The sequence below is a fragment of the Bos indicus genome, chromosome 6 (genome assembly GCF_029378745.1).
Source record: "Bos indicus isolate NIAB-ARS_2022 breed Sahiwal x Tharparkar chromosome 6, NIAB-ARS_B.indTharparkar_mat_pri_1.0, whole genome shotgun sequence".
Classification (NCBI taxonomy): Eukaryota; Metazoa; Chordata; class Mammalia; order Artiodactyla; family Bovidae; genus Bos; species Bos indicus.
Genome location: NC_091765.1, coordinates 34,922,999 through 34,938,386, shown reverse-complemented (window position 1 = coordinate 34,938,386; position 15,388 = coordinate 34,922,999). Strand labels below are relative to the sequence as shown.

The 15,388-nt window shown below is 36.5% G+C and overlaps 1 protein-coding gene across 3 annotated transcripts in view; it reads left to right on the top strand.

Annotated features, from left to right (window-relative positions):
* CCSER1 (coiled-coil serine rich protein 1) overlaps positions 1–15,388 on the top strand; it is a 1,491,155-nt gene that overhangs the window by 325,207 nt on the left and 1,150,560 nt on the right. For all 3 annotated transcript variants that reach the window (XM_070790884.1, XM_070790886.1, XM_019962454.2), the window contains exon 5: positions 12,896–13,016. In XM_070790884.1, coding sequence (XP_070646985.1) covers positions 12,896–13,016 — 121 coding nt within the window. The remainder of the gene's footprint in view (positions 1–12,895; positions 13,017–15,388) is intronic.

The following is a 15,388-nucleotide window of genomic DNA, read 5'->3' as shown; positions in this document are numbered from 1 at the left end:
ATTTTTTTATTTCCATAGTATGATATATAGACAAGTGATGAATAAGAATTTTAGCTATCAGTCAGTCCTTTGTAATTTTCATTTATAAATTTTAAACACATTAACATATGGACCAGTTTTTGTGGCACATAGAATTGTTTCTATATTACTGAGGTATTACTTTCAATAAAAACATGTCCAGGGGCAACAAAATTTATATGTCGTTAGTTATATGTGTTCTTTATTAATATATTGCTTAACTATTGCTGTACAACACGTTTTCCTAACACTTAATGGCTTTAAACAGCAAACATTCATATTCCATGATTTTTGGGGTCAGGAATTCAGACAGGGTGCAATAGCTAGAATTTTCCTCTGCTCTGTGATGTTCAAGATATCAGGTAAAATAAATGCCCTTTCACTCACATTCAGTAATCAGTTATGCCTGTCAACTGTGGGCCAGTGAGAACATCCATGTGGACTTAGATTCATTACAACATGGCAACTGGGTCCCCCTCCCACCAGTGTTCCAAGAGAGAGCCAAATGGAAGGCACAGTGCCTTCTATGACCTAGCCTTGAAATCATAGGATATCTCCACATTCTTTTAATCTGAGCAGTCAGTAAGGTGGTTTTTTGGTTCAGTCACTTAGTTGTGTCCGGCTCTTTGCAACCCCATGGACTGCAGGACGCTAGGCTTCCCTGTCCTTTACTATCTCCCAGAGTTTGCTTATACTCATGTCTGTTGAGTCGATGATGTCATCCAACCATCTCATCCTGTCACCCCCTTCTCCTCCTGCCCTCAATCTTTCCAAGCATCAGGATCTTTTCCAATGAGTCAGCTCTTCTCGTTAGGTGGCCAAATATTGGAGCTTTAGCTTCAGCATCGGTCCTTTCAGAGAATATTCAGGGTTGATTTCCTTTAGAATTGTCTGGTTTGATCTCCTTGCAGTCCAAGGGACTCTCAGCGGTCTTCTCCAGCACCACAATTTAAAAGTATCAATTCTTTGGAGTTCAGCCTTCTTTATGGTCCACCTCTCACATCCATACATGACTACTGGGAAAACCATAGCTTTGACTAGATGGACCTTTGTCAGCAAAGTAATGTCTCTATGTTAGATATGTATATAAATGTACATATGTGTGTATAAAATGTATATATGTATAATATGTGTATTATATAAAATATTTATGTATGTACAATATGTGTATTATATAAAATATTTATAAATACTATATATACACATGTTTTCACACACACAAACTCTGTACAATAAATTTTTTAATAAACTAACAATCTAGATCACATTTAGAAGAAGGCAACCAAAATAACAAAGTAATAAACTTCTCAAAATTAGAATTATTGAAGCATGAATGAGCTGAATGTCCTGAATGGACATGTCAGAGAATTTGAAATGGGAGAGGATAGTAGCATGAGCACTATATACTTGGCCATTAGGTAAGAGTTTGGACTGAGGTTTATTTGATTTATTTATGATTTAATTGTTAATATTAGTACAAGTGATTTGTTAGTCCTTTTCCTAAAACAACCATTATATTAGTCTAGCAGTGCTGCCATAACCAAGCACCACAGGCTGGGTGGCTTAACAGAAATTTATTTTCTCACAGTTCTGGACACTACAATTTGGGGTTCAAAGTGTCCATAGGTTTGATTTTCTTTCTATTTTTTTTTTTTTTCCTGAGGCCTTTATCTTTGGCTTGTAAAAGCTGTCTTGTCCCTTTGCCTACACTTGATCTTCCCTCTGTGCATGCCTGAGTCCTTATCCCTCCTTCTTTTAAGACCACAAGTTGTACTGGGTTAGGGCCCACCCTGGTGACCTCATTTTAACTAAATTACATCTTTAAAAACACTTCCTCTGTATACAGTTACATTCTGAGGTACTGGGGATTAAGTTCTTCACATAGGAATTTTGGGGTGGGACATTCTTTAGTCTGTAACATCCTTGAGATTTTTTTTTAATATAAATTTATTTATTTTAATTGGAGGCTAATTACTTTACAATATAGTATTGGTCTTGCCATACATCAACATGAATCTGCCACGGGTGTACACGTGTTCCCCATCTTGAACCCCCTTCCCAAATAAAATTTCACTGTTTGTAAATTTCTTACTCTGTAGTCAAGAGAGAAGAGGGAGTCAGGAGGAGTTTATAAATACTTGTTCCATGATCCACATTCAAGAAAGTCATTGGCTATTTCAGCTTGCATTTGATGTGTCAAACATGCATTTTTGCCTGACCCAAACATATTAGTGCTTGAGTTATAAGAATAAAATAGGTAACCTTGCAAACTGAAGGGCTTCCCTGATAGCTCAGTTGGTAAAAAATCCACCTGCAATGCAGGAGACCCTGGTTTAATTCCTGGGTCAGGAAGATCTGCTGGAGAAGGGTAGGCTACTCATTCTGGTATTCTTGGGCTTCCCTCATGGCTCGACTGGTGGAGAATCCACCTGCAATGTGGGAAACCTGGATTCGATCCCTGGGTTGGAAAGATCCCCTGGAGAAGCGAAAGGCTACCCACTCTGGTTTTCTGGCCTGGAGAATTCCATGGACTGTATAGTCCATGGGGTTGCAAAGACTGGCTTTCACTTTACAAACTGAATTCATAATTTTGCATTGTTCTGTTTTCCTCTGTCACTCTTGAGGTTTGCATTTTATTCCAGATAATATTTGCGTGATGTAAAGATAAGTGAAAATAACTCTTCAAATGCTGAGGCAAGAAATAAATTGAGATTAAATAGGTTAAAAAACATGAGATTTCAAGGAACGAAATTTTAAAACAAACCTGATAACTGTCCAAACATGTCACAGGATGAATGGTTGCTATTGTACACAACAGCAAATGTATCAGAATTTGGATAATGTGAGATAAGCATTATTAAATTTAAAATCACTTTTTGTATTTTATAGTTTCGTCCAGTTTCCAGGATATAGTTATTTTCATGTCTACTTCTATATACACTTATTCCATAATCAATTTGTATTTGAGGATTTAAATAGTTTCTATGCAATTCTTTTACATTTTTAACAATATTCCAAGATGATATTAAACTTACACAATATGATTGTACAATGTATTTTATAATTTTATTTATCAAAGTTACCTCTAAATAAATGGGAAGTCTCTACTTGGCTTTCCCCAATCTTTTTTTAATTTTTTTTCATTCATCCATACTTCACTGTATCTTTTTTGGTAATTATACTGAAAATTGTGTTTAGTTTCAATAAAATATAAAGTAAATATAAACTGTAATTATGTGTTTAAAATAGAATTGTTAAAATTTCTGGATACTCAGCACCCTTCGGAGAAGGCAATGGCACCCCACTCCAGTACTCTTGCCTGGAAAATCCCATGGATGGAGGAGAGGTCCATGGGGTCGCTAAGAGTCGGACACGACTGAGTGACTTCACTTTCACTTTTCACTTTCATGCATTGGAGAAGGAAATGGCAACCCACTCCAGTGTTCTTGCCTGGAGAATCCCAGGGGCAGGGGAGCCTGGTGGGCTTCCGTCTATGGGGTCGCACAGAGTCGGACACGACTGAAGCGACTTAGCAGCAGCAGCAGCAGCATACCCTTACTTTTCCCCCTCCTTTCCACTGCAGGACTGCTTCCAGTGACTGGAAGTCTTCATCATTTCTTACTTCACTTATTTCAATAGCATCATCAGTGGTCTTACCTTATCTTTTTCTTGTACTTAGATGTTGCCCAGGCTGTTTGTATAAAATTTAAAGCTGATTATGTTGCTTCTTTGTTAAATGATTGGTAGCACATCTTCATTAACTTCAGCATCAAATATTAATTATATTTTAGAGGTGCTTAGAAGATCCTTGAGGTATTGGCAGTAATATACATCTCTATTCCTTAGTTTCTTACATCTCATCTGGATATTATTTTCTCATACCTTGATTCCTTTTAGCACTCTGCCCCTGGCTAGTATTTTTTCCTTTCCCTAATGCTCACTTCATTTTTCTTTAATCTCTCATTCACTAGACAAATATTTGTTGAGGGCTTCCTGTATTATATATGCATAATGTATAAGTTGTGTAGTGAGAACTAAGTAACAGGAAGTGAACAAGATAGCAACAGTACTACTATTTAAATCTTTGCAGATATAAAAATATTGCTGAATATAAACATAATTGAAAAATATCAACCATTAAATTTACTCTATTAGTTTAGAGCACTTGTTGCATCTTAATTAAATGAGAATCAACATGAAGTATGGTCAATATCATGGGGACTTGAGGCAAATTAATTGAAATCTGGTGTGGCTCCTTCTCGGCTCTTCCCTGGTGGTTCAGACGGTAAAGCATCTGCCTACAATGTGGGAGACCTGTGTTTGATCCCTGGGGTGGGAAGATCCCCTGGAGAAGGAAATGGCAAACCACTCCAAAACTCTTGCCTGGAAAACCCCTTGGACAGAGAAGCCTGGTGGCTCCTTCCAAGTCATGTGACCTTGACCAGTGTACAAATGGGGGCAATATTAGTACTTACTGCACAGACTTTTTCTGAGGGGTAAAGACAATACTCTGGTTTTTCCAGTAGTCATATACAGATGTGAGACTTAAACCGTAAAGAAGGGCTGAATGCTGAAGAATTTATGCTTTTGAATTGTGGTGCTGGAAAAGACTCTTGAGAGTCCCTGGAACTGCAGGGAGATCCAACTGGTCAATCCTAAAGGAAATCAACCCTGAATATTCACTGAAAGGACTGATGCTGAAGTTGAAGCTCCAATATTTTGGCAGCTTGATGTGAAGAGCCAACTCTTTGGAAAAGACCCTGATGCTGGGAAATATTGAAGGCAAAAGAAGAAGGAGGTGGTAGAAGATGATATGGTTAGATAGCATCACTGACTCAATGGACATGAATTTGAGCAAACTCTGGGAGACAGAGGAGATAGTGGAGACAGAGGAGCCTGGCATGCTGCAGTCTATGAAGTTGCGAAGACTTGGTGAACAACAACAAAAAAAGAAAATACTATAAGCATAAATGCAAAAACTAGGCCTACCATACAATGATCTTTAAGCATTTGTTAAATAAATATTAGCCTTTCAGTGAGTTAAACTTTACTGGTGGGTTGTTTTGTGGTAAATACATGAATCCTGAACTTTTTTTTTTTAATGTTTTAAAGTACTCTTCAGGAAAATTTATTCTGAAGACATTAAAGCTCTCTAGAACATGGAAGAATCAGCATGAAAATTAGGAGAGTGAGCATGGTTTATTTTTGCAATTAGAAATAAATAAAAGTAAAAACAACAACAAAAAAGAGAGAAAAATAGAAAAATGAACACTTCCAGGACAAAAAGCAAGTTCTTTTCTTTTAAGCTTACAATTTGATCATTGATAGTAAACTATTTTGATGAACTGGCATGGTGACTTCAAATGTACTTATAAGTGATACTTATAAGTTAACCAGGCTTCCCTGGTGGCTCAGATGGTAAAGCATCTGCCTGCAATGCAGGAGACCCAGGTTTGATCCCTGGGTTTAATCCCTGTGTTGGGAAGATCCCCTGGAGAAGGAAATGACAACCCACTCTATTACTCTTTTTTTTTTTTTTTTTTTCACTCTATTACTCTTGACTGGAAAATTCCATGGACAGAGGAGCCTGGTAGGCTACAGTCCAAGGGGTCGCAAAGATTTGGAGATGACTGAGCAACTTCACTTCCTTTTCTTTTTATAAGTTATCCATGCTCTTGGTATCCTTAGTAATTTGAATGTCTTAATCCTTCATGGAAAAGAAAGATGCCTCTCCTAATAAATCTTTGGCCTTTTCTGTGAACATTATTAAAATTTATTGCTTTTTTAGTGCTTTAAAATTGATTTTATAAAAGTCCAAACAAAGAAGTTTAATAATTAAACAGTGTTGATGTATAAAACTGGAGAGAAAGGTCAACTTAAAATATCAATGTTTAGGTTTTGCATCTCAGTTTATTATGAGTGTGAAAGAAACGTTTTGTAATAATGGAGAATCGTTTCATGTGATAACACATTCTTTGAGGTGTAATAAAAGGTTACATGGTGAAATCAGACTATTCAATCTTAAACCTAGAAATGATTTCTATTCTGTCCCAAGTTATACTGATTTTGAACTTAGGAGCCCAGTAGGTTTAATCATTTTTGGTGTTCATATATTTTAACTACCTAGAAATAAATGAGGTTAGTGCTTACAACAAAAACTTAGGATAAATAACTCTTATGATGCTTAAGCATTTTCATTCATCTTTAAACCTATTTGTATAATCTCATAATCAATGGTCAGTTTCTTATGTCTGAATCATTCTTTTCATAATAACTGATGTTTGCTGATAATTTACCTCCTCTGGATGTAGTTCCAGCAGTTCTACATGTGACCTTCTCAGAATGCCCCGGTTGGTGACCCCAATCTTGGGGAAAAGGCTTTACCTATCCAGAAAGAAATAGGGCCTTTAATTTTTCAGTCAGCCTTCCTCTGACATTCCTAGTAACAGAAGCCTATGATGGAATTGTCTGCACTTCATGCAATACATTTACAACAACAATTCTTTTCACAGAAGAGCAAATTTAGCACATAAATTTGTATTTTGTGCCTCAAATAATTATTTGCATCTTTGATTGAAAGCAATAGTGAAAAATGTATTGATTATTTTTCAATTAATGGCAGCTGGAAACCTACTTGAATATGCAGTGCCTTGACACTAACTCATGCCTTTAAAGTTATTATTAAATAATTACCTGCTTTTCCATAAAATTGCCTTTTTAAAATTTAGAAGTTAACACAATTTCATAGATTTGAGATCTAGCTGTATAAGGACAATTAAATATTCTGAGTAATTAAAATTTGGGAATTCCTGTTTGTTTTTATTTTCTGCTCTCTTTAAGCCAGTTTTTCCCATCATAAGAGTTAAATCTGAATGATGAACCATTTATACTTGATGTGATTTGGGAAGTATAGAAATCATCCTTGCCTCAAGCTTGGGTTCGTACAACTTTAACAGTCCCTAAACGTACCACTGTAATTCAGTCACTTAGATTAAAATCAAAAGCATCTGGAAGTATGGAAATAGATGAATTTGAGGAAAATCTATGAAATTAGTATTATCCCTTTATCTATTTTAGAATAATCAACTAGTCTAGTCACAATGCCTTCTGAAAATGTGGTTTTTGTAGGGAAGAGAAAGGAAGAAGGAGGAAGCCTTCAGAAAATGAGATTGAATTTAGTCTGGTTAAATTAGTAAAACAGTTTTCCTGAAGGAATTTCAAGAAGCTGTAGTGACTTGAGGCCAATATCAGTATTTCACACATGTTCATCCACTCTGTTCTCAGGACTATATTTTAACATATGTTTTATTGTGACTGTTTATAAAAGTAAGAAAAGATCACTATAGGAAATTTGGAAAACACTAAACAGTATAAAGAGGAAAATGAAATCACCAGCTATCAAAGAACCCAAATTTTAACTCCTATAGTAATTTTAAATGGAGTAGTGTATAAGCAGTTTCTCTCAATTATAAGAAAAGTGTGCCTCCTTGTTTTGTAAAGTTCAAAATAATTAGCATAATTAAAGGGATTGCCAAAGAATGCTCAAACTACAGCACAATTGCACTCATCTCACATGCTAGTAAAGTAATGATTAAAATTCTCCAAGCCAGGCTTCAGCAATACATGAACCGTGAACTTCCTGATGTTCAAGCTGGTTTTAGAAAAGGCAGAGGAACCAGAGATCAAATTGCCAACATCCACTGGATCATGGAAAAAGCAAGAGAGTTCCAGAAAAAACATCTATTTCTGCTTTATTGACTATGCCAAAGCCTTTGACTGTGTGGATCACAATAAACTGTGGACAATTCTGAAAGAGATGGGAATACCAGACCACCTGACCTGCCTCTTGAGAAACCTGCATGCAGGTTAGGAAGCAATAGTTAGAACTGGACATGGAACAACAGACTGGTTCCAAATAGGAAAAGGAGTACGTCAAGGCTGTATATTGTCACCCTGCTTATTTAACTTCTATGCAGAGTACATCATGAGAAACGCTGGACTGGAAGAAACACAAGCTGGAATCAAGATTGCTGGGAGAAATATCAATCACCTCAGATATGCAGATGACCGCACCCTTATGGCAGAAAGTGAAGAGGAACTAAAAAGCCTCTTGATGAAAGTGAAAGTGGAGAGTGAAAAAGTTGGCTTAAAGCTCAACATTCAGAAAATGAAGATCATGGCATCTGGTCCATCACTTCATGGGAAATAGATGGGAAAACACTGGAAACAGTGTCAGACTTTATTTTTTTGGGCTCCAAAATCACTGCAGATGGTGACTGCAGCCATGAAATTAAAAGACGCTTACTCCTTGGAAGGACAGTTATGACCAACTTGGGTAGCATATTCAAAAGCAGAGACATTACTTTGCCAACAAAGGTCCGTCTAGTCAAGGCTATGGTTTTTCCAGTGGTCATGTATGGATGTGAGAGTTGGACTGTGAAGAAGGCTGAGCGCCGGAGAATATGCTTTTGAACTGTGGTGTTGGAGAAGACTCTTGAGAGTCCCTAAAACTGCAAGGAGATCCAACCAGTCCATTCTGAAGGAGATCAGCCCTGGGATTTCTTTGGAAGGAATGATGCTAAAGCTGAAACTCTAGTATTTGGCCACCTCATGAGAAGAGTTGACTCATTAGAAAAGACTCTGATGCTGGGAGGGATTGGAGGCAGGAGGAGAAGGGGACGACAGAAGATCAGATGGCTGGATGGCATCACTGACTCGATGGACGTGAGTCTGAGTGAACTCTGGGAGTTGGTGATGGACAGGGAGGCCTGGCGTACTGCGATTCATGGGGTCTCAAAGAGTCAGACATGACTGAGCGACTGAACTGAACTGAACTGAATACTTTTTGTAAAAATTTGTCAACTTAATCTTACAAATATGAAAATGTATGAACAATTATGAACCACTATTCCATAAAGATTTTGTTGTTTTCTTCTTATATCTCTAGCATGTTTAAAAGTGTGTGCTCATTGCCTAGCAAAGTGGTAAGGTAGAGACTTGTATTGGCTAACAGTTATTATTCTCATTTTACTTTCATTGATCTTGTAGTGTAGACTCCTTTCAGAGTCTAGCATTAATTCACTATTTATATCAGAAATATTTAATTTTCTCTCTGCTTAATTAGAAATCTGTAAGGTATTTTATTTGGGAGTTTAAATAAATATTTTTTCAATATATAGACTTTTTTCATTTCCATTGCCTTTTCTTTTTTATTCATTTTAATTGGAGCCTAATTACTTTACAATATTGTGATGGTTTTTGCCCTACATTGACATAAATCAGCCATGGGTGTGTGTACATGTGTTCCCCATCCTGACCCACCCTCCCACCTCCCTCCCCATCCCATCCCTCAGGGTCATCCCAGTGCACCAGCCCTGAGCACCCTGTCTCATGCATCGAACCTGGACTAGTGATCTGTTTCACATATGATAATTAACATGTTTCAATGCTATTCTCTCAAATCATCCCACCCTCACCTTCTCTCACCGAGTCCAAAAGTCTGTTCATTACATCTGTGTCTCTTTTACTATCTCGGATATAGGGTCATCGTTACCATCTTTCTAAATTCCATATATATGTGTTAATATACTGTATTGGTGTTTTTGTTTCTGGCTTACTTCACTCTGTATAATAGGCTCCAGTTTCATCCACCTCATTAGAACTGATTCAAATGCTTTCTTTTTAATAGCTGAGTAATATTTCCTTGTGTAAATGTACCACAACTTTCTTATCCATTCAACTGCCAGTGGACACCTAGGTTGCTTCCATGTCCGAGCTATTGTAAACAATGCTGCGATGAACATTGGGGTACACGTGTCTCTTTCAATTCTGGTTTCCTCAGTGTGTATGCCCAGCAGTCAGATTGCTGAGTCGTATGGCAGTTCTATTTCCAGTTTTTTTAAGGAATCTCCACACTGTTCTCCATAGTGGCTGTACTAGTTTGCATTCCCACCAACAGTGCAAGAAAGGAGGCAAGAATATACAATGGAGAAAAGACAATCTCTTTAACAAGTAGTGCTGGGAAAACTGGTTGACCACTTGTAAAAGAATGAAACTAGAACACTTTCTAACACCATACACAAAAATAAACTCAAAGTGGATTAAAGATATAAATGTAAGACCAGAAACTATAAAACTCCTAGAGGAAAACATAGGCAAAACACTTTCTGATGTAAATCACAACAGGATCCTCTATGACCCACCTCCCAGAGTAATGGAAATAAAAGCAAAAATAAACAAATGGGACCTAATGAAACTTAAAAGCTTTTGCACAATGAAGGAAACTATAAGCAAAGTGAAAAGACAGTCTTCAGAATGGGAGAAAATAATAGCGAATGAAACAACTGACAAAGTTGGAAACCTGTCCATCACCAATTCCTGGAGCTTACTCAAACTCACGTCCATTGAGTTGGTGATTCCATCCAACCATCTCATCCTCTGTCATCCTGTTCTCCTCCCACCTTTAATCTTTCCCAGCATCAGGGTCTTTTCAAATGAGTCAGTTCTTCACATCAGGTGGCCAATATATTGCAGCTTCAGCTTCAGCGTCAGTCCTTCTAATGAATATTAAAGACTGATTTCCTTTAGAATGGGCTGGTTGGATCTCTTTTTAGTCCAAGCACTCTCAAGTCTTCTCCAACACCACAGTTCAAAGCATCAGTTCTTTGGCGCTCAGCTTTCCTTATAGTCTAAGTGTCACATCCATACATGACTACTGGACAAACCATAGCTTTGACTACCTTTGTTGGAAAGTAATGTATCTGCTTTTTAATAAGCTGTCTTGGTTGATCATAGCTTTTCTTCCAAGGAGCAAGCGTCTTTTAATTTCATGGCTGCAGCCACCATCTGCAGTGATTTTGGAGCCCAAAAAACTAAAGTCAGCCACTGTTTCCTCTGTTTTCTCATCTGTTTGCCATGAAGTGATGGGACTGGATGCCTTGATCTTAGTTTTCTGAATGTTGAGTTTCAAGCCAACCTTTTCACTCTCCTCTTTCACTTTCATCAAGAGGCTCTTTAGTACATCTTTGCTTTTTGCCATAAGGGTACTTTCATCTGCATATCTGATGTTATTAATATTTCTCCCGGCAATCTTGATTCCAGCTTGTGCTTCATCCAGTCCAGCATTTCTCATGATATATTCTGCATGTAAGTTAAATAATCAGGGTGACAATATACAGCCTTGACATACTCCTTTCCCAATTTGGAACTGGTCTGTTATTTCATATCCAGTTCTAACTGTTGCTTCTTGACCTGCATACAGATTTCTCAAAGGCAGGTCAGGTGGTCTGGTATTCCCATTTCTTGGTATTCCCTCCTAGAGATCTAGGTAAATGTTTTTATCTGATCAAAAGTTTATTGCCCTAATACTTGAGAAATATCTCTAGAAGAAATTAAGACTTTTTTAAAACTTGGGAGAAGAGTGAACATTTTTTTCTTCCCCACAGGAGAATACTACCATTAAGCATATTTCTTGGAATATACAAGTTATTTTACTAGGCATTTGTTGAATAAGTGAATGTTATCTCAGAGGAATGAATCAGTAATTTTCATCCTCAATCTGTTTCATCCCTAGCAGTGTTTAAGGCACCGGTGAAAATTTAAAATATAATAGGGTTTTATTCTCCCAGCTGTGATGAGTTTATTTGTTTCAGACTCAAAGTTCATACCAAGAATAAGTAGAGAAAATTAAGTTAAAAAGTTAATTTGATGGTATTGGAGAGATGATGAGGAAACCTGGGCTCCTCCTCTTTGACACATACTGGGCAGAAATCTTTGGCTCTTGAGTGCCACAAGAGTGCTTCAGATTCAGCTCTGCTTTTAGTGGTCATCTATTTTATATCGTAGACTCTAGTGCTAAGCAGATTAATAATTTACCAGATACTTTTAGGGTAAAATTGAAGAACATTGGGATCATTTGTTACATCTCTTTTCTTTGAGATTATGGCCCTACACTATTTGGCTGACTTGCATGCTCCTATTGTATTTTTGTCCTCTCTTTCACTAATGTGTGCTGGCATCTTTAGTATTTGCTTCTTTCTACATCATTGTCCCAGTCATGGTTCTTGAAGTGAGTGCTGAGATCAGTGATTATTGGTCATTCATTTATAATCAACACAAATATCATTTCCACTGCTATCAGTTTTTATTTCTTTGCTGCACTTTCATTTCTGTTGACAAATGACTTCCTTCGATTATCCATTTTTTTATAAAATGTCACATGGGTTTATTACTGGGAGAGAAGGAAGCAATGCACCTATACACTTAGACCTCTGTGCTTAAACAGAGTATCAGCCTGCATATCCATGACAGGCTTTGAAAGAAGCAGTATGTTTGTCACTGGTCATGATTAGCATCTCTTATTTGTGTAGTGATTTGTGGAGATTGGGCATCCCTTGTGGCTCAGCTGGTAGGGAATCCAGCTACAATGCGGTAGACCTGGGTTTGATTCCTGGGTTGGGAAGATTCCCTGGAGAAGGAAAAGGCTACCCACTCCAGTATTCTGACCTGGGGAATTCCATGGACTGTATAGTCTATGGGGTCGCTAAGAGTTGGACATGACTGACAGACTTTCACTCACTCACTCACTCACTCACTCACTTGTGGAGATTAACTGTGTTTAATTTGTGTACTTCTTATTCTTCAATGAAAAGCTTTTTTAAGTGGAAGAATCATAAGTGGAAAGGCAACACATTTTCCACTGTGTGGCTTAAAGAAAGAAAAGAAAAAGTACTAAGGTCAGTGGAAAGACAGACTAGAAAGTGATAAAGATAATTTAATGATAATATTTTAGTTGACTTACCTCATTTGATTGAAATTTAAAAAGAGAATAGTTAGGAAATAATTATGACATTTGTAATTATTATTTCTGATAAAACAGTTTGCCGGGAGGATTCATACCATTCTGTGGTTTCATGTGCTGCTGTAGTTCTCACTCCTATGGAACCCACCGTGGAGATGAAGAAAAGAGAAGAACTCAAATTTCGTGAACCTTCAAAACAGTAAGTTGTTCATTTGGTTTTTCAAGTTTTGTAAACTTTATTAGATAATTAGATAACTGATCAAAGTTAGATCACTCAGAAATTGTGATTTATAATGAATATATTGATACTAGTATATTGAGAGAACAGAAATAAATTGTGCATATTTTTAAAAAAATGATGTATCCTGTAACGCCTCAATGAATAACTTCTGTCTTCTGAGGTTGTGTGTTTGAACTATCTACCACTCAGGTTTCATTTTGATATCTTATCTCGGTGATGTAAGTAGACTGAAGGCTTTATTTTCTTAATACTATAATTATGTATGTACTATTCTTGGAATCCTTATTTTATAGTTGTAAGCTTCAATGGAGCAAAATATGAAAATTTTCAAATATAAATTTCTTGGGCTTAACAGGTTTGTACTTTATAAGTAATTTAAGTTATTTTTAACTTTACACTGGTTAAAGTTTGCATATTTTTCCATTTAAACAGATCAAGCATCACTTAAATTTAATCTTTTATTGAATAAATAATATTTTTTCTTATAATGACCAAAAGAATTAAACTCATAGTAGTAAATATAAGATACATGAAATTGAAGTATCTAATAAACTAGGTTTATTTCTAGTTATGTATTAAGTAAATTAAAAGGGACAACCAACTGATTTTCTAGTGAAAGTGTTGTCATGCTTGCTTTAAAGTCTTAGGTTGGAGACTAAGGAGTGTATGGTATTGTCAAGGCTTGCTGGCTACAGAAGGAGTTACCCTGAAGTAACTAGTGTTTTCTTCTATTAAGTTAAGTTCAGTCACTCAGTTGTGTCCGACTCTTTGTGACCCCATGAACCACAGCATGCCAGGCCTCCCTATCCATCACAAACTGCTGGAGTCTACCCAAACCCGTGTCCATTGAGTCGGTGATGCCATCCAGTCATCTCATCCTCTGTCATACCTTTCTTGTCCTACCCTCAGTCTTTCCCAGCATCAACGTCTTCTCAGATGAGTCAGCTCTTCACATCAGGTGACCAAAGTATTGGAGTTTCAGCTTCAACATCAGTCCTTCCAATGAGCACTCAGGACTGATCTCCTTTAGGATGGACTGGTTGGATCTCTTTGCAGTCCAAGGGACTCTCAAGAGTCTTCTCCAACACCACTGTTCAAAAGCATCAGTTCTTCAGCACTCAGCTTTTTTTATACTCCAACTCTCACATCCATACATGACTACTGGAAAAACCATAACCTTGACTGGAGGGACCTTTGTTGGCAAAGTAATGTCTCTGCTTTTGAATATGCTCTCTAGGTTGGTCAAAACTTTCCTTCCAAGGAGTAAATGTCTTTTAATTTCATGGCTGCAATCACTATCTGCAGTGATTTTGGAGCCCAAAAAACTAAACTCAGCCACTGTTTCCACTGTTTCCCCATCTATTTGCCATGTAGTGATGGGACCAGATGCCATGATCTTAGTTTTCTGAATATTGAGCTTTAGGCCAATATTTTCACTCTCCTCTTTCACTTTCATCTGTTAGATTAACTTTATCATACTTGTTTGTTTCTTGATGTCTTTCTACTGGATATGTTCCTGAAGACCAAGTTTCCTGGAATATGATAGTGTTTGATACTCTGTGAAATCAATTAGAAAATCTCTTAATGTTATATACAGTAATGTTGAATTCAAGTGGAGCAATGTTTATATTTGATGGCATGAAAATAGTGTTAATATTCTCATTGTAGAGGAAAAAAATACTAACCAATTCAGAAATAATGATTGTAATTCTGTTTTAATACAATCTAAAAGTGAACTACTGTTAATATAGTGTAATTTTTAGGTTCGAAAAGCCTTTTTTTTGTCTAATATGAAGAAAGTTACATCTCACATATGCCAATTGAATTATATTAGAAAACTCAAATGCATTTTTTAACAATGCATGTGAGTTTATATATTTGTAAATTGGAATTTAAATTCCTTAATTATCTTTTAGTGACTCTATTTAAAACTGGTGAATCGTATTATTTGCTTACATAAAATATATTTTCCATTCTTAGCTACTTCATAAATATTCATTCTTCTTTATTCTAAGGTCTATATTGAAGTAGACAGTACTTGTTAACTGGTTGTTTCTGTTACCCTACATTCACTTTGATACTCCTCTGTGTTCTCTGAATCTACTTTTCTTTTTTAAACACTCTCCCTTAGTAGGATTATTCATTTCTTTTTAAAGGTTTTGTTTTTGTTTTTCTGAATCAGAGAGAGATTAGTTAAAAACTTTTCTACATATTAGGTGGCAATTTGAGACATTTTACTTTACACTCTTTGTCTTTTTTTTCCATATCTGTTATTGGTGTGATATCATTATCTTTACAGGGTCATTTTGAGTGTTATGTGAAGTGATATT